General features: G+C 46.1%; 1 protein-coding gene across 5 annotated transcripts in view; it reads left to right on the top strand.

Moving 5' to 3' along the window:
• The first annotated feature begins 2,281 nt into the window (after positions 1-2,281).
• The window catches only part of CCDC85A (coiled-coil domain containing 85A), a 181,936-nt gene continuing 167,877 nt past the window's right edge, over positions 2,282-16,340 (top strand). For 2 of the 5 annotated variants that reach the window (XM_006217733.3, XM_015250754.3), the window contains exons 1-2: positions 3,048-3,450; positions 8,758-9,724. In XM_006217733.3, the coding sequence (XP_006217795.1) occupies positions 3,184-3,450; positions 8,758-9,724 (1,234 nt within the window). In that variant the 5' untranslated portion in view covers positions 3,048-3,183. Of the gene's footprint in view, positions 3,451-8,757; positions 9,729-16,340 lie in introns of all 5 variants that reach the window. The other 3 variants (XM_031675546.2, XM_006217734.3, XM_031675545.2) reach the window with 3 other exon arrangements.

Here is a 16,340-nt window from a genome sequence, read left to right as displayed (position 1 = left end):
CATCCTCCGTGCTCTGCTAAGGAATGCGTCTTTGCTCTGTGGAGAGATACCGAGGTGCCACTGAAGGAATTTAGGCAGGGGAGCTTTATCTGCTGTCTAGTGCATTCCTGCTGCACGCAGATCTGAGCGAGCACAGTATTATCGAGAGGGGAGATGGACCTCCACCCCTCAGTGGGAGCTACCGCAAAGTCACATTGCAGAGACAGTATGAATTATACAGGGAGGTTGTGAAGAATTATGAGCAATGATTCGATCTACCTTAGGGATGAAGCAGCTGGACTTGACTTTTTTAGATTGTTTACTTGGGCAGTTGTGTGAAAAGCAGATTCGAGGTAGGTGATGTTGGAGTCAGAAAGACCAGTGAGGACAGTCAGGTGAGACCTTGTGAGAATCTGGGTGGGGCAATAGTGAGTCATGATGAAACAGTTCAAAATGAGGTAAAACCATCAGGAACGAATGACTTAGAGTCATTTATGGTTGGTTTTTAGATACTTCCTTTTACTGTATAGAGTCCATGCTAAGGTTTGCATATGAAACCGTTAGTTGCCTAACCAATATTTGTTTTCTTATTTCTTATTAAAACAAACTTGATTTAATTGTGGCATTAATGTGCTTAACTTGAAAAAATTACCTAGCTTCCCTTGAAGCTGAGAAGTAGTCATATGACAAGCCCTGGCTATTAGGAGATAAATGAGATTCATTGGGTATTACCAGGAGAACTTTTTTTAAAATTAATTAATTTTTTAACTTTTTTTTTATTGATTTATAATCATTTTACAATGTTGTGTCAAATTCCAGTGTAGAGCACAATTTTTCAATTATACATGAACATGTATATATTCATTGTCACATTACCAGGAGAACTTTTTAAAGGAGCATGTGCCCCTTTGCCATTTGCTTCTGTCTTCTTCCTGTCTTATATGTAGATGGATGGCAGCTGGAGGTCCAGCAGCCATCTCGTGGCCAAGAGGCATCCATGGATGGCTGAGCAAAGAGAAGGAATCTGTCTTTAATGACAACATAAAGAAAATGTTTGCTAATTGGTACTTATTAAAGTTAGGCTTCTACCTCAAATAAGGAGGATGCAGTGTTCTCTTCCTTGATCACATTTCAAAGAGATGGATCCCAGGTTCTTGAGAATGAATTCCTAGATGGTAAAACTGGTGAGAAGTTGGGAGATGATTTACAACTCAAAGGAGCAGAGAAAGTTTACAATGGAAAGTTTTCTAAAATAAATGCTCTAAGAAAAGGGAGGTCAGGGATCTTTGGTCAGGAAGAAAACCTGCCTGAAGTTTAGTCAAGCCGAGGGGAACAAGGCCATTTAGGTCAGAGGGTGACACCACCTTTCAGACTCTCCAGGAAGTCAGGTCTTAGAAGTCTCAAACTGATTATCTCTTAACAAGTGGCAGCTTTATCAGAGGACACACACTGACCAGCTGGTGGAGGGACTGATTTAAATCCTCATCCCACTGGATGGAGATGAATGCATCTGCACCCTGTGGGGGTAAATCCCTGCAGTTTTCTAACTTGTCTCCACCCTGGAAAGGAGAGTAGACACCGAAATAACATCCCCAGGACCAAATGTATCCACTTCTTCAGGCAAAAAACATGTTTTCTGCTCAGAGATGATTCCATGAGACCTCACAAGAGAGTAGAACTGGGGATGGGGCAAAGGACTCTTGTAGCCCAAAGACAGAACCCAGGGACACATAGTACCTCTTCCAGAAATTACCATTATAAAAAACCCTGCCAGTAATGCAGAGCTGCCTTGGGACAGAGGAAAAAAGGGGTCTCCTTGCTTGGCATTTCAGCTTGCCTAAGGGGCCATGTTTTGCTCAGAGGGGAGGTGACTCTGCGACCTTGAAATCCAGGCCTCAGGAAGTAAGAGATGAAGGTTTTTATTTTTCCCTTAAGGCTTTGATGTTTCCAAACAAAAATATAAAAGATCCAGAACTTCCCCTTAAACTTCACAAAGCAGTGGATTTTAGAAAAAACAAAGGACTGAGGGTGGGGTTGGGGGCGGGTGGTCCCTAAGGAGTATTCCCCAGAAGCTTCTTTCCCCCACCCTTGCAGAGTACTAGGATTTTCTTAAACGTTCCTATCCCAACGCCCTTCCCCTTGTTTTTGCCACCGAACTTCTTCTTCCATTCTCCAAAATACAGACGGTTACCCTTCAGGCCTTCTTACCCATCTCTCCTAAACCCCAATTTCTCCAAATACCAGGCATTTCTCATTTTGCTCAGCTTGTGTTTCTCCTGACTGGTCACGAGTCTGACGTGCGGGGGGCGGAGAGAGCTACTCCCGCCACACGGTGGCGCGCGCGACCCTCTCAAAGCCGAAGCTTCACAGCTGCTCACACTTCTCCCTCCCCGCCCAACCCGCGCCGCGGCGCTGAAGGAGCCGCGCCCCCGGCCTTCCCCGGCGGGACAGCGGGGAACGCGCCTCGGGAGCCCCGCAGGCGGGCGAGCCGCAGCGGCGTCCGGCCGGCGTGGGAGGTGCGGCTGGCAGCAGGCAGCCCGGCTCCAGGCTCCTCCTCCTGCTGATCTAGCCTTTACCCCCCAGCCCCCACCCTCCACCCCTCCTAGGCTCCGCGCTGCAAATCCTAGGCTTCTCCCAGCAGCCTGGGAGCGGCGGCGTGCGCAGCGAAGGCGTCAGGAAGAGCGCAGCCGGCCGGCACGCGGATCCCACGGGTAGCAGCGGCGGCGGCGCTACATTAGCCCGGGAGGTGCCGCGAAGCCCGGCGCGCTCCAGCCGGGCTGGGAGAGAAGCGAGGGCTGCAGCTGGGCAAGAGGGAGGAAAGTGAGCGTGTGTGGCTGCGTGTGTGTGAGTGTGGGGGGCGACAGAGAGAGCCGGGGAACCGAGGTGCGGCTCCCGAGGGTCTCCCGCGGCGGCGTCGCTCCTCAGTGTCCCTCACCATGGACTTGAGTGGAGTTGGGGTGCTCCTCGGCCGCAGCGCGCGGGTGGCTGCCCGGCCCTGGGGGTGCGCGGGCGCGCGCGCGGGGATGGCGAGGTAGGATGGCGGTCCAGCGCGACCCCAGCCGCCCCAGCCTAGCGGCCCCCGGGCGGTGCAGCTGACTCTCCGGAGCCCACAAGGGTGTGGGCGGAGGCGGCCCCGCCGCACCCGCGTCTTCGGGAGTCGCTTCGCTTCTTCCACCCACTCGCACCTGCCACCGCGCGGATACCATGTCGAAGGCGGCTGGAGGCGCGGCGGCGGCGGCGGCGGCGGAAAGTTGTCCCCCAACCTCTGCGGGCCAGCCCGCGGCCGCCGCCGTGGAGGACCTGTCCAAAGTGTCGGACGAGGAGCTGCTGCAGTGGAGCAAGGAGGAGCTGATCCGCTGCCTGCGGCGCGCGGAGGCCGAGAAGGTGAGCGCGATGTTGGACCACAGCAACCTCATCCGCGAGGTGAACCGCCGCCTGCAGCTGCACCTCGGCGAGATCCGCGGGCTCAAGGTGAGCGCCGGGCTCGGCGGAGCGGGGAGATGGGGCAAGGCAAACTTTACCTCTCTCTATCAACAGGTGATCCTCCCCATTCTCCCTGTTAGCATCCCCTGCCTCCCTTCCCCAGCCCTTTGGAAACTTTTCCAAACTTTGGAGGCGTTTGGTTCCCTCCTCTTCCCCATATGGGGCGCACCAACGTCGAGTTCGGTGGCGGAATGAGTGGGCGCCAAGGATGCTGAAAGGCTGGGTCGGGGGCGATGGGCGCGCGGAACCTTTAATTTCCTAGGAAGCCGGGGAAAAAAAAGTGTTTTGGGGAGACGGGTTACAGCCAGGCAGGGGAAAAAGCAAGCGAAGGAGCGAGCCCAGGGAGGCTTTGCCGTTGGGGATGGGAGATACGACATGGCTGCTCTGGCGCCGCGGCTTCTCCATGGGGCAGAGGGTGAGGAAAGGGCGCCAATGCTGAAGTGAGGGGCTGGCGGGGCGCCCGGGGAGTAGTCGCGCCACCCTCAGAGCTAGGCTATTTCACACAGTGCAGAGGAGCTTACTTCTGCCTTCACGTTCAGTTTTCTGCCTCCCCCAAAGCTTTCCACCTCCCCCGAAGCTTTCCTTCTCCTTGAGTTCTGCTGGGGTCATCTGGGATTGCCGGAGCGCCCCCATTTACCCTCAATTTGATTATAATTTCATCTAGCTTGGGGGGAGGGGCAAAGGAACTCAGTGTGGGAAGCACAGGGTTTTGAAAGGGTACCCCAAGTGTCAGCCAGTGATGCTTTCCTATTGAGCCAGCCCTCCCTTCTCTGCTGTAAGGGGAAGAAAAGAACAAAAGAAAAGCAAAGCAAAGTAAAAAAAAAAAAAAAAAAAAAAAAAAGCGCGAAGCCCCCACCAACTTTCTTTTCTCCTTGGAGTGTTCTGAGTGAGCCAGCGGTTTGCTGGGCCGGCTGGGCTGCAGCACATGGGTGGCGGGGAACCGCCCTAACCGAGTGTACCACAAACTTCCTCTCCTCTCCGCTTGTGCTGGTGCCTCCTGGTATTCCTTCCTCTCATTGTTCTTCTTTTGTTTATAGGAAGCCAGACACAAACGAAATCACTGCAGGGACCTCAGGGAGCAAATTCCCGCAGGCACATGCTGTTCTTGTAGCTTTTGCACTCCCACCCCACTTCTCAGGCAGTGGACGCTTTCTTAATTGCCTCAGTGCTCCGGCTCTAGGATTCTGGGGCAAAGAGGAGCAGGAAGGGCAGAACACCACCAGATACTCACCTGGGTGCTGGGCCCAGCCCAAGTGGAAATGGCCCTCCCAAGGGCCCGACTGACTGTCATAAAGTCCCAAGTGTGGGTTCAGTTAGGGAGAACTCACAGGCAGAAAAGTCCCAAGGCTTACTCTCTCCTTTGGTTTAATTCATTACTAATGGAGTATTTATTAAGTACCAGACTCTTGGGGGATTAGAGGCAGGCCAGTGTAGTGGGAAGATCATCTCAGAGGTAGGTTAGCATCTAGAATCCTCATTTGCCAGGAGGGTGAGCTTAGGTAATTAATTTCTCAGAGCCTCATTTTACTAATCAGTAAAATGAAAATGGATAACCATCTCCTAGGGTGTTGTGACAATAAATTATGATAATGTATGGGAAGGTTGAATTCTGGACTTGACTACAAAAAATGGTAGTTACTGTTACCAGGAAACCACACATAAGTGTATGTATAGCTGTGCATCTCCCAGATTTCTTAGGCAAAGCTGGCCACAAGTATAATTTATAACCCTCCAGTTTAACCTTCTTCCATGGTTTGAACTATAATGTGACTTGAAAGAGTTTGTAATTAATTTACTAGAGATTTTTTATAGTATGGAGCATTGACACAAGAGCTTAGAAATACTTGAAAATTCTTATAGGTTGTGTGGATTGACTATGCTGGTGGGTCTATGTGAGAGTGGTGGGCGGTTGAGGGGCAGGGTCGGGGAGGACCTGGTCTTCATTCCAGTAACCTCATTTAGAGAAATACCTGTTAGCAGTTAAAAGTGGTTATACCTCAAGAGGGAGAGTCTCCTTGTGGTCTGGATTCATGCCCTGGAATGAAAAGACTTTCCAGTCCATCTCCTTACCAAGTTTGGAAATCGATGGGGGCTGGTGACATTCCAGTGCAGCCTCTGCTCCTCATCCCATCATCCTGAGGCAGTGACAGGGGTGGCCCCTGCAAGGCATCTGGCCCACCCTTTGGGGGCTGTGCTAAAGCCCTGTTAAGGGCCAGCCTTCTCCCTTATTTTCATCAGCTTGGCTCACAGCTTCCCTGGACACCAGAGTGATGCATAAGTGTGATTGACTGAATAGATGACAGTATATTTTGTATTCATTTTGGTTTAACTGGAAGGAAGAGAATTTTCATTTTGACCTCTGATGGTTTGAGACTCTAAGGGGAAGACTGTAAATTTAGGGTGATTAAAGGCATAACGCTTTTCTTATGCTTCTTTCTGGGAGCTGCCTTTGAAACTGCATCTAAATATTTCCAAGGCTACTAGGTGCTACTGTGGCTGTAGACATGGGGGGATGGGAGCATTAGTTCTGTTCCTTTGAGAGGCTGGGACTCTGTCCAAGCACTGGCTGACTTGTTTGTGTTTAAACATTTAGGAGGTAGTGCAGGGTGGGGCAGTAGGGAAATAAAGGTTTTGGAGTTTGACAAACCGTGTTGTTCAAGTGTCAGCTGTACTTCTCAGAATTCTAGCTACGGTAGAAGGGGGCGAGTATTGGCCCATTCAGTTTTATTACAGCTCCTTCTTCCTATTATTATTCTTGCAAATATTATTTACTATCCAATTTTAACCTATTTCCTTTGCCTTCTAATGAACAGCTAAGCAACCAGCTTGATAATAACCTTGTGAGCCAGCTTCTTGAAATGTGTCACTTGAAGACTTGGACTTTCTTTTTCAAAACAATAAGTGTCCTTTTAACATTGCTGCAGGCCACTAGATGTTATCCATCTGTCTAAAGTGGGCTTTCAGAAGATTAAATCCATAATTACTTGAAATTCATATCATCCCAAATTTCATACTTAAGGCTCTCAAGTAGTGTATCTGTGGTTAAAGAATTGTTTTAATTTATTTTTCCATCATTGCAGAGTGGGGACTTGGTGTGTGGGGGAGTAAGGAGGGAAATTAATGTGCTGCAGATAACAAATTTATAGAGATTTCATCGCCCCAGATCCCCTAAAATTCCAGGCCAGAGTGTTCTGAGTATTGGTATGTGCTCAGCAGTGCACAAACATGGTTCTCAGGAATCCATCCTTTTCGTCTATATTATATAATCTTCATCAAACCTCCTGTGGAATTAATATTACCATTTAGCAGATGAGAAAATGGTTTGAACTGTGCGGGTCCACTTACATAGGGATATTTTCGACAGGAAATACTGTAGTGCTACACTATCCACTGTTGGTTGAATCGTGATTGCAGATCTGGTATGTGGAGAGCTGACTATAAGTTATATGGCTTTTCAACTTCACCAAGGGTTGGCACCCCTAACTCGGCTTGTTCAAGAGTCAACTGTGTATATTTCACTCCATTTGGAAAGGGCGTTAACCCCTTGAAGCACCTGGTGGCTCAAGGCCTGTTTACTTCCCAGTTCTGGAGAAATCAGGGCTAGTTGTAGGATAGTCAAAGGAAAATATTTTCAGATGGAAATTCAGTTAGATGAAGAAGAGCACGACTTGAACTTTCTATGAAATGCCAGGATTAAGCTAAATGTGAAATCATGTTTGAAGCTGAAAAAGATTAATTTTGTTTAGTATTATTTTTGCAGAAGATATGCAGCTTCTGATTTCCCACTTTCGAGGGATAATTTCTTATCACTGTAGACGCCAACACAGCAGGGGCTTGCTGAAAACAACCATAAGAAATCTCAGCAGCTAGAGCTGTATCCTGTTTTCGCCACAGGCCTAGGGCTTAAGGGGTTGGTCAGTCCACAAACACATACTATGTATTCACTGTCTACAAGGCACTGAGTTAGGTGCGTCAAGTATGCAAAGAAAGACATTAGAATGGACTCTATGCTCCAGAAGCTAATGTATCTACATAAGAAAAGAAAAATACCGATGCCCAGTGAGTGCTCTAGCCAGGGTGTCTTACAGGCACTGAGCAGGGAGTGGGAACATTACTTCATTCACTCTCAGGCCTGGCGCTGCTGCACACCAGGAGCTGTCCTAGGGCTGGTGGAGTCTTAATGAGAGGACTCTCTCCTCTGAAGTAAGTTCATACATGGGAGAAGGTAGTATCTTCCAGTTGGAGAGGTAGACCTAATCAGGGTTCACAATTAGCTGGCACAGAGGGAGCTCAAGGTAGGAAGGCAGAAGAAGGCCTTTCAGACCTGGACAGAGGGTTGATTCATTTTCCCTGGTGAAGGGTAAGGGGTGGGGGCTGACAGGCCTCTCCCTGCAGGGTGGGTTAGGGTTAGGTTCAGAGTACCTCTGGTTCTGGATTGGGTGGCAGTCACAAGACCAGAGGCTTTCAGGCTTTGTGGAACAGGGGAAAGCTTAGGCAGCTGCCCCCTCACTGCCCCCTTTACACCCCCACCAATCTCTGGTGCTTTAAGAAACAGTTACTTTACTATAGGTGTGAATGGAGACTAAATGGGGAGTCCACTGTTAATTTTGAATTCCTTGGTTTTGGGTATCTGTAGTGGGGGTGCTGTGTTCTGGATATAAAGAGGTAAACAGGAAAGATGGGCTCTCCATTCTCATGAACGGAGTCTGGTCTGGTGAGGATGGAGACCTGACTGCTAGTCACACTCAGCCGTATGTGATTAGAAGTTGTAAGTGCAACAGAGGGGCAGTCGAAGGGGTCCTGGTTGAGCATAGAAGGGGGCCTCCTTTAGATTAGTGGTCAGTATGGCTTCTACGGGGAAGGGCCATAAAGGGAGGGAGTTGTTTTTTTGTTTTGTTTTGTTTTGTTTTGTTTTGTTTTATACTGATTTCCTGTTAATTAACTGCCTGGTCCCTAAAGACTGACGGGATGACCTTGAACAAGTGAAGCTTTGTGGGGCCCAGTTTCCTCTTCTGTAAAAGAACCATAATAATCACTATCCCCTAAATGCTTTGGTGAGAAGTAGATGAGGTAATGCAAATAAAGCGTAAAGTAACGGGCAGGGAGCATAATCAGTACCTATTCTTTTTATTTTGTCGGAGACCTACATATTTTTCGCTGCCTCTCACCTTCTCACTTCCTTCCCTAACATCACAGAGAACTCACTCATCCTGGGCTCTCTGGCTCCCAGGAAGTGTGAGCCTTTTGCCACCCCCTATGTGTACCTCCCTGGAATGGTTGCATCTTTCGTTTCAGGATATTAACCAGAAACTCCAGGAGGACAACCAAGAACTGAGGGATCTCTGTTGTTTCCTGGATGATGACCGGCAGAAGGGCAAGAGGGTGTCCCGGGAGTGGCAGAGACTCGGCCGCTACACGGCTGGGGTGATGCACAAGGAAGTGGCCTTATACCTGCAGAAACTGAAGGAGCTGGAGGTGAAGCAGGAGGAGGTGGTGAAGGAGAACATGGAGCTCAAGGAGCTCTGCGTGCTGCTGGATGAGGAGAAGGGCCCGGGCTGCGCGGGCAGCCGCTGCTCCATCGACAGCCAGGCCAGCCTGTGTCAGCTCACCGCCACCACGGCGCCCTACGTGCGGGACGTGGGCGACGGCAGCAGCACCTCCAGCACGGGCAGTACCGACAGCCCCGACCACCACAAGCACCACGCGAGCGGTGGCAGCCCCGAGCACCTGCAGAAGCCCCGGGGTGAGGGCAGCCCGGAGCACTCTAAGCACAGGAGCACCAGCCCCGAGCATCTGCAGAAACCCAGGGCCTCCGGGACCCCGGATCACCCCAAAGCACTCAAAGGACCCAGCCCCGAGCACCACAAACCCTTGTGCAAGGGCAGCCCTGAACAGCAAAGGCACCCGCATGCGGGAAGCAGCCCTGAAACGCTGCCCAAGCACGTGCTGAGCGGGAGCCCTGAGCACTTCCAGAAGCACAGGCCTGGGGGCAGCCCCGAGCACGCCAGGCACAGTGGAGGGAGCCCCGAGCATCTTCAGAAACACGCCCTCGGTGGAAGCCTGGAACATCTACCCAGGGCCAGGGGCACCAGCCCCGAGCACCTCAAACAGCATTATGGGGGAAGTCCTGACCACAAACACGCGGGCGGAGGAGGCGGCGGCGGCGGCGGCGGCGGCGGAGGCAGCAGAGAGGGCACCCTTCGAAGGCAGGCGCAAGACGATATGTCACCGCATCACCGGAATGTCTACAGTGGCATGAACGGTGGGTCAGTACGTGCTGGGGAACGGCTTTGGTTGGGGCAGCTCGGTAGAGAGTTATGAATGACCAAGGGTTTTCCGGCCGCATTAGAAAGTGCAGGTGCTGGCTTGGACGTGGATTGGGGAGAGGAGCGCACATTTGCCCCCAGATCAAGATGTGTGTTTCTCCCCCTCCATTTGTTCTGGTTTATACAGTTATCGTTCAGTTAGCCTGGGGAAGATTGGGGTGGAGGGGGCAGGGGAAGGAGAGGAACAGTAATTCCATGAGACCCTGATTAGTCAGGGTGAGATATGTGGGCACTGAGGATAAAAACAGAACGAATCTAAGATTGCTCTATCTGGAGCATTTTTGTGGTTGTGTGCGGTTTCATGCAGGGCTGTCTTGGAACAGGTGACCAGAGGTTTTAGAATCCAATTAACAGCTTCTGTGCAAGAAGAAATGGGTATTTATTATGAAAATCAGTAACATTAAAAAAGAACTAGGGTGTCCTTAAACAGACTGGATGTTGGGTTGCCGAATGCCTGCAAATATGCCTGCCTTTATCTTGAGGATGTTTTCCATTGTTTTGGGGGCCTTAGCAGGAATCCGTGACTTCCCTTTGCATCTTAAATGCATCAAATGGTTTCCTTCCCTGCTCACTCAAAACTCACCCAACCCTCTTACCAAACTCCCTTAAACATATTCTGAATAGCCTGCTCTTTTACACTGCAAGATATCTTTCTGCTTGTTTAAATGTTTCTCTTTAAAATGGACAGATGTGTTTGGATGCTCCTTTGGTTTCCAAAGTGTAACATCCACTGCATTTGCTGCGGCAGCTCTAAACTTGACTCTAAACCTTTGGAAGAGGTTTCCTTTTCTGTATCTTAGTTCTGAAACCACTTTGAACTCAGAAAAAAATTCATTTCTTAAAAAAAAAAAGAATCCTCATAATTCTATGTCATCTGTGGCTGAGTTAGAATGAAAATGATTGGTTTTACAAAGTGGGTTTTCTGCATCCAGAATATCTGAGGTTTTTTCACTTTATTTGAAAGCTGCCCCAAACTCTATGTGCAGTCAGCTCTGAGCAGTGGTGGAGGCCGCCAATTTTAGCAGTGACACGAAGGGGTAAATTTTCAATATTGTACTTGGGGATTTACCTGTTGGATTCCATTTCATCCTAATCCTTTACTCATAGTGCTGAAAATTGACTCCTGAAGCTTGGCTTCTAATGCATCCAGTGTTCTTTTAAGCGCAGATGGAGCTAGAAAGAGTGGGAAAGACAGGACACTGCTGCTTTCTCCGTTGTGCGTCTTGGGAGGTGGAAACTGGGAGAAGCCAATTCACCTGTTGTGTTGAGGCCTCCTGGCAGGCTGGCCAGGGCTTTTACTTTAAGTGCACCCTCCCTCACTCTTTCCAGGAGAGGCAGAGATGCTGCCCTGATTGCTGTGAGCCACCTTGGCTGTGCAGTTCTCCAAGAGATGAAAGTCATTTACAAAGATATATTGGTTGTGTTACTATCACATAGTGTGTCACCAGCCATGAAGCTTGTCTTCAGGGGGTAATGGGTTAACAGGAGGTAAAATTAAAGACTTTTCCATTTCTTGATTACTTAATGAGCAAGAGAAGTAAACGCTTGCACTATTTTAAGGAAAGTTTGTATCTTGAACCAAAAAAAAATTATTTAGGAATAGGTTCACTTACAAAATGGTCCTTTCCTTTACAAAAGGGCTCATTGAAATACCTTCTCTAAATTTAATCAATGTATGATTTAACTTGAGAGAAAGGATTTCAGGGGCAGTATTTAAGCAGTGCTGTCATAAAGTAAGGTCCATCCCTAGATAAGAATGACATTACATCATGGAATCTTATTGCCTGGGTTCAGATAAATTTCAGTCAGGCAAATGTTTTTTTAAATTCAATGGTTCCGTTTAGTCAAAAATTTGATGTAGCATGGATGTGTCATTTAGAATGACACTGTAGTTTAATTCTTGTTTACTTCCAGTTTTCTCATTCTTAAGTGACAAATCTTCTGATAGTTGATACCCTCACCAAAGTGTGTGTGTAATGCTTTTGCATTGTGCTTTTATTAGAAAATGAAGAGGCACGAGGAAATACTTATGGATCATCAGCCTATGAACTTGGGTACTGGTAGCTTGTGTTTATCCTGCTGTTACAAATTAATTTTTGATATGGATGGTAAGACATGGTTCCTTCATGTTTTTAAATCCCCACACACTTTGGTTAAATTATTGGCTTATAAGCAGAAAGGAACCAGCAGCCAGGTAAATCCCAAATTGCAGATTTGCTGAGTCATTTACGGAGTCATACTGCTGGGGGTTGGTGTGAAAGATGAGTGTTTTGGATGAGCACTTGAATGTTTCTGCATGAACAAAAAGCAGGTGAAAGTTTGGAAGAATATCTATGTTATGGCAGAATGAAATAGAGATGATACATATTGGTAGGATATTGTCCTCCTGTAAGGATATACATTCCCTCCAAAAAGACACAGATACACACTGGGGGAACATCAGTGATGTTGATTGCTGTCTTGACTGTGCCTTGAGCATCTTTTAAATCTTCTTGCGCTTTTAGTATAAACTCTCTGGACGAAGTAGTTGATAAACTTGATGTCCAGGAGCTTCCTTTGCTTGAGACATTTGGCTTAATTTCCAACTGGATCCAAAGAAGAATTTTAGGCATTTTTTCTCTCTTAAAAATACCCACACCTATATAGCCATTTTTAAATTAGTAGCTGATTAAAAAAAAAAGCAAAGACAAAACAGAAAAAAACTGTGAATTGAACAAAATGCTCATGCATGTATTTACTTTTTTAAAGAAACTATTTAAATATTTTCAATGTGTAGAGAGTTCCATTTGCAAAGAGGAAGTGGATTCAATGTCTAGTATCACATCTAGACATTAAGGCATTTGTCTGTTTATTCAAGTTACTTGCTGTATTCCAGATTTGTAAAGTAAGTTATTGAATAGCCCCTTCTCGGTATAATTGTACACAGACTGATAGCCTTAACTGTTTGAGAATGGGGGATTTATTGACATCCAAGATGGGGCTAAATTTTTTAGGTGGAAGTATACCCTTTTGCAATGCAATTCAGGGGTTTTCTTCCAGATACTAGCTGGCAGATCTTTGCTTTTTAACAGATAACTTTTTAGCTCTCATCAGAATGTCATGAAAGACTCAAGTTCTTCTAGCAGTAGCTCTGTTGTTGAACTTCTAGCCAAAGATGATTCTGATGATCAGAGGCCCTTATAGGTAGTTCACCCACTGGACAGTTTGAATCCAGATAAAGTAATAAGTTTTATTTCTAGAGGCACATATAGCTCGTTACCAGCAACTGAGAAAGACTAAATAGAAGAGACATTGCTCCTTATTATCTTCTTTCTTTTAAAAAAAAAACCTTACTAATTATCCTGTTGGATCTAATTTACTCTTCCATCTTAGTGTGTATTCCAGTGAACATGCTTCACGCCCTCCTTCAGCATCACCCTGGCCAATGAGAGCACACGTGAGAAAGTCATTCACCTGTTAGACAAGGTCCATGTTGAACTACACTTGGCTTTGCTGGATGGAGTGTCAGGGTTGTAAGTCTTCCTCCTGAAAGCTACTTCTTGCTGCTTTTCTTCTTTTTTGAGAGTATGTTTAGAGATAGAAGGAACTGGCTATTTCTCCCTCCACCTTTTTCTCTTGAACAGGATTTCTCCACAGTGGCACTGTTGGCACTTGGGACTGGGTCATTCCTTGTGAGGGGTTGTTTGTGCGTTGTAGAGGGGAAACAGCAGCATCCTGGGTTCTACCCATACACAACGCCCAGTGGTAATAATTAAAAATGTCTCCAGATGCTGCTGCCAAATGTTCCTGGGGGAGAGAGCTGGCAAAATTGCCCCTGGTTTTAAAAAAATCACTACTATAGAGCAGTGTTTTTCAATTTGGCTGCAGATTAAAATCACCAGGCTGAGTTTGAAAAAACACTGGTGCCTGGATCCCACGCTCAGATGCACGTTGAATTGGTCTGGCGCTGGGCCTGGGCACGCTGTGAAAAGAGCCCCTCAGGTGATTCCAATGAGCAGACCAGGTGGAAACCATTGGCCTAGGGGCGTGGCTGTTGGGGAAGATAGGTTGGTGTGAGTGACGCCGTTAAGCGCTCAAGCTTCCTGGGAAGAAGAAAGTGAACTTCTTTCCTTTGCTGAACTCCAGGACTGAGAAGGAGTGGCCCAGCAGGTACTGTAAAACTTCACTTCTCTCACCCCAGACTAAGGCTATCTGATCATGTACTTCTTTGGAAGTATGGGTTAAAAATCTGAGTTTTTGATGGGCAGGATTTTTAGGTTAATTTGGGGGAAACTCTGACATATGAGTAGTTCAAAACTACTTTTTAAAGCCTTCGTATCCAGATGGACAAGGAAGCAAAGGGGTTTCTAACCTGTGCACAGGGGATGCTCATGGTGCATGTAGATCACGCAGCACCTGCAATAGTCATGAGTATTTCCCACGAAAGAACACTACATTTCAGGTCTCCCAGGTTATAGGTTTTTCCCTGAATTTTAATACTGCTCCTTATTCTCTGTTGAGGTTACTAATGAGTAAACGAAAGACACTGATAACACAAAAATGGCCCATTGTCTGCTAGGGGTAAAATAACCTGTGTGTGGAAGAACCCAGCAGGGTCTTTTTCTGAAGGTTGTCTGTAAATTAAGTAGTGGTGCACTATAGCATGAGTGATTGCTCTCATAAATCTTTTATTTTGCTTAGAAAAAGTCAGACCATCACTTAATGAATTTGGATGGTAGAAATTGAATGTCTCTTGGGAGAAAAATTTCAGCAGTTACAGTTACAGAATACTATAGAACTGATTTTAAGTGAGATCCTCTGAGTGTGTTTTCTCTTGTGTGAACTGACACGTAGATGGTTAAAGAACTAGATAATAGTTTTTGATCCTCAGGCTTTAATATGGTAATTCAGTAGCCTTATATACACTTTTATAGGACATCAATTCTAAGAAGTTCTGAAAAATACAGTCGATTGTACTAGACCTGTTTGTGCAAAGTGTTCTGCATTTATCTTAAGAATACATTTTGATTTAATACATAGAATGCTTACTATTGGAAATACAGTTTAAGGTATTGTGAAGTATCTGAGAGGCAAACTATTACTGGAAGACTTTGATGGCTTAGGTAATTTCTAGGAGAATGTAAGGTTTTCAGTTGCCCTGGCAATAACAGCACAAAGCTGTCAACATTCTTTTTATCTAGGGGACCATTTTAATTTTTTTTTAAGAGATTATATCATCTGTATGTTGTATGTGTGTATATATCTTAATAACTTTAATATTGCATCTGAACGATGCCAGATACTCGGTTGATTCTGTTCAGCAAACAAAGGTTCAGATGCATTCATGTTCAGTCACATAAGTCAGTTGCTGCTTTGAAGTCAAAGAGGAGTCCCTTTCAGCGGATTATGGTTGTGCCCTTTGGACTAAATTGAAATTAATTAAATATGTGTATTTTGGGACCTATTACAACTTTTCAGAAGATATACATAGTAGAAAAAATACCATTGAACCAGGGATGCCTTTATCTTTTCTAACTGAAATAATTTAGAAAAAGCCTAACTTAAAATGAAAGCTATGGTGAGTATTCCAATTCATCAGGTAGCAAATTTTCACAAGTGTCAAATAAGTACAGACACAGTGATTTGCTGTAATGCTCTACATTTACTCAGAGTAATGATAGATTATTCTGGAGGCATCAGCCTAGGGATCATGTTGGTCAGGCTCCACTGCTCAGAAATGAGTGTGAAGCAAAATTTTGCAAAAGCTTAAAAAAAGCTTTATTTGTGTAGCACCAATGGGCCAGTGTGTGCTGAAATGTATGACTCTAGGCTCTAATATTTCTCAAATTTTGGCTACTTCTGATGTTGAGTGGCCTTAGAGACTCTGAATCTAGGTGGAGCTGGAAGTCCCTACATTAAATGGCCCCAGATAGCTGTTTTTTTTTTTCTTTTCAATATCTACTTTTAAGAGATTTTTCAGTCACATCTCGTCCTAGCAAGCTGTCAGCAGTATTCCTTACTGCCCTCAGTTGGCTTGATTTTATCTCATTTTCTCATTATTTCTAAATTCTTTCCTGCTGTTTCTAATGGCTGACCATACCTTGTGAAAAATGGATAACCACACTGATTAGAACTAGGTTTAAAATAAGAGTAAGTGGCCTTGAAGTATCCTTCTATGTGTAAGGTGCATGAGCTTTTAGTACATGGTCCATATGCCAGTATTTGGGCTGAAAAAGTTCGTTTTTGCTTATATTCTGGGTCTTGACTATATTTCAGGTACCTGTATCACAGAGATACTTCAGTTATTCCCCGCTTTTCAAAAGTTTGCTTTACGCTACTTGGTTTTTTTTTTTTTTTACCAAAAACCTACCTTAGTAACCTGTTTTCGCTAATCAAAATAAATCTAAAGAGGATTTTCAATTTTACTTAAAAAAAAAAAAAAACTAAAAGCAAATAATAGCGTTCAGCGTTTGTTTCGCAGTGAACCATTGTACAGGCAGCTCGCACCCAGGGCAGCAGCAAGAGGCGCCCCATCTGGCTCCTTCCCTGAGAACCACACTCAGCATCAAGCGG

The sequence above is a fragment of the Vicugna pacos genome, chromosome 15, assembly GCF_048564905.1.
Source record: "Vicugna pacos chromosome 15, VicPac4, whole genome shotgun sequence".
NCBI classification, from domain to species: Eukaryota; Metazoa; Chordata; class Mammalia; order Artiodactyla; family Camelidae; genus Vicugna; species Vicugna pacos.
Note: the sequence above shows the minus strand (reverse complement) of the source record. Positions and strands in the feature narration are given on the sequence as shown.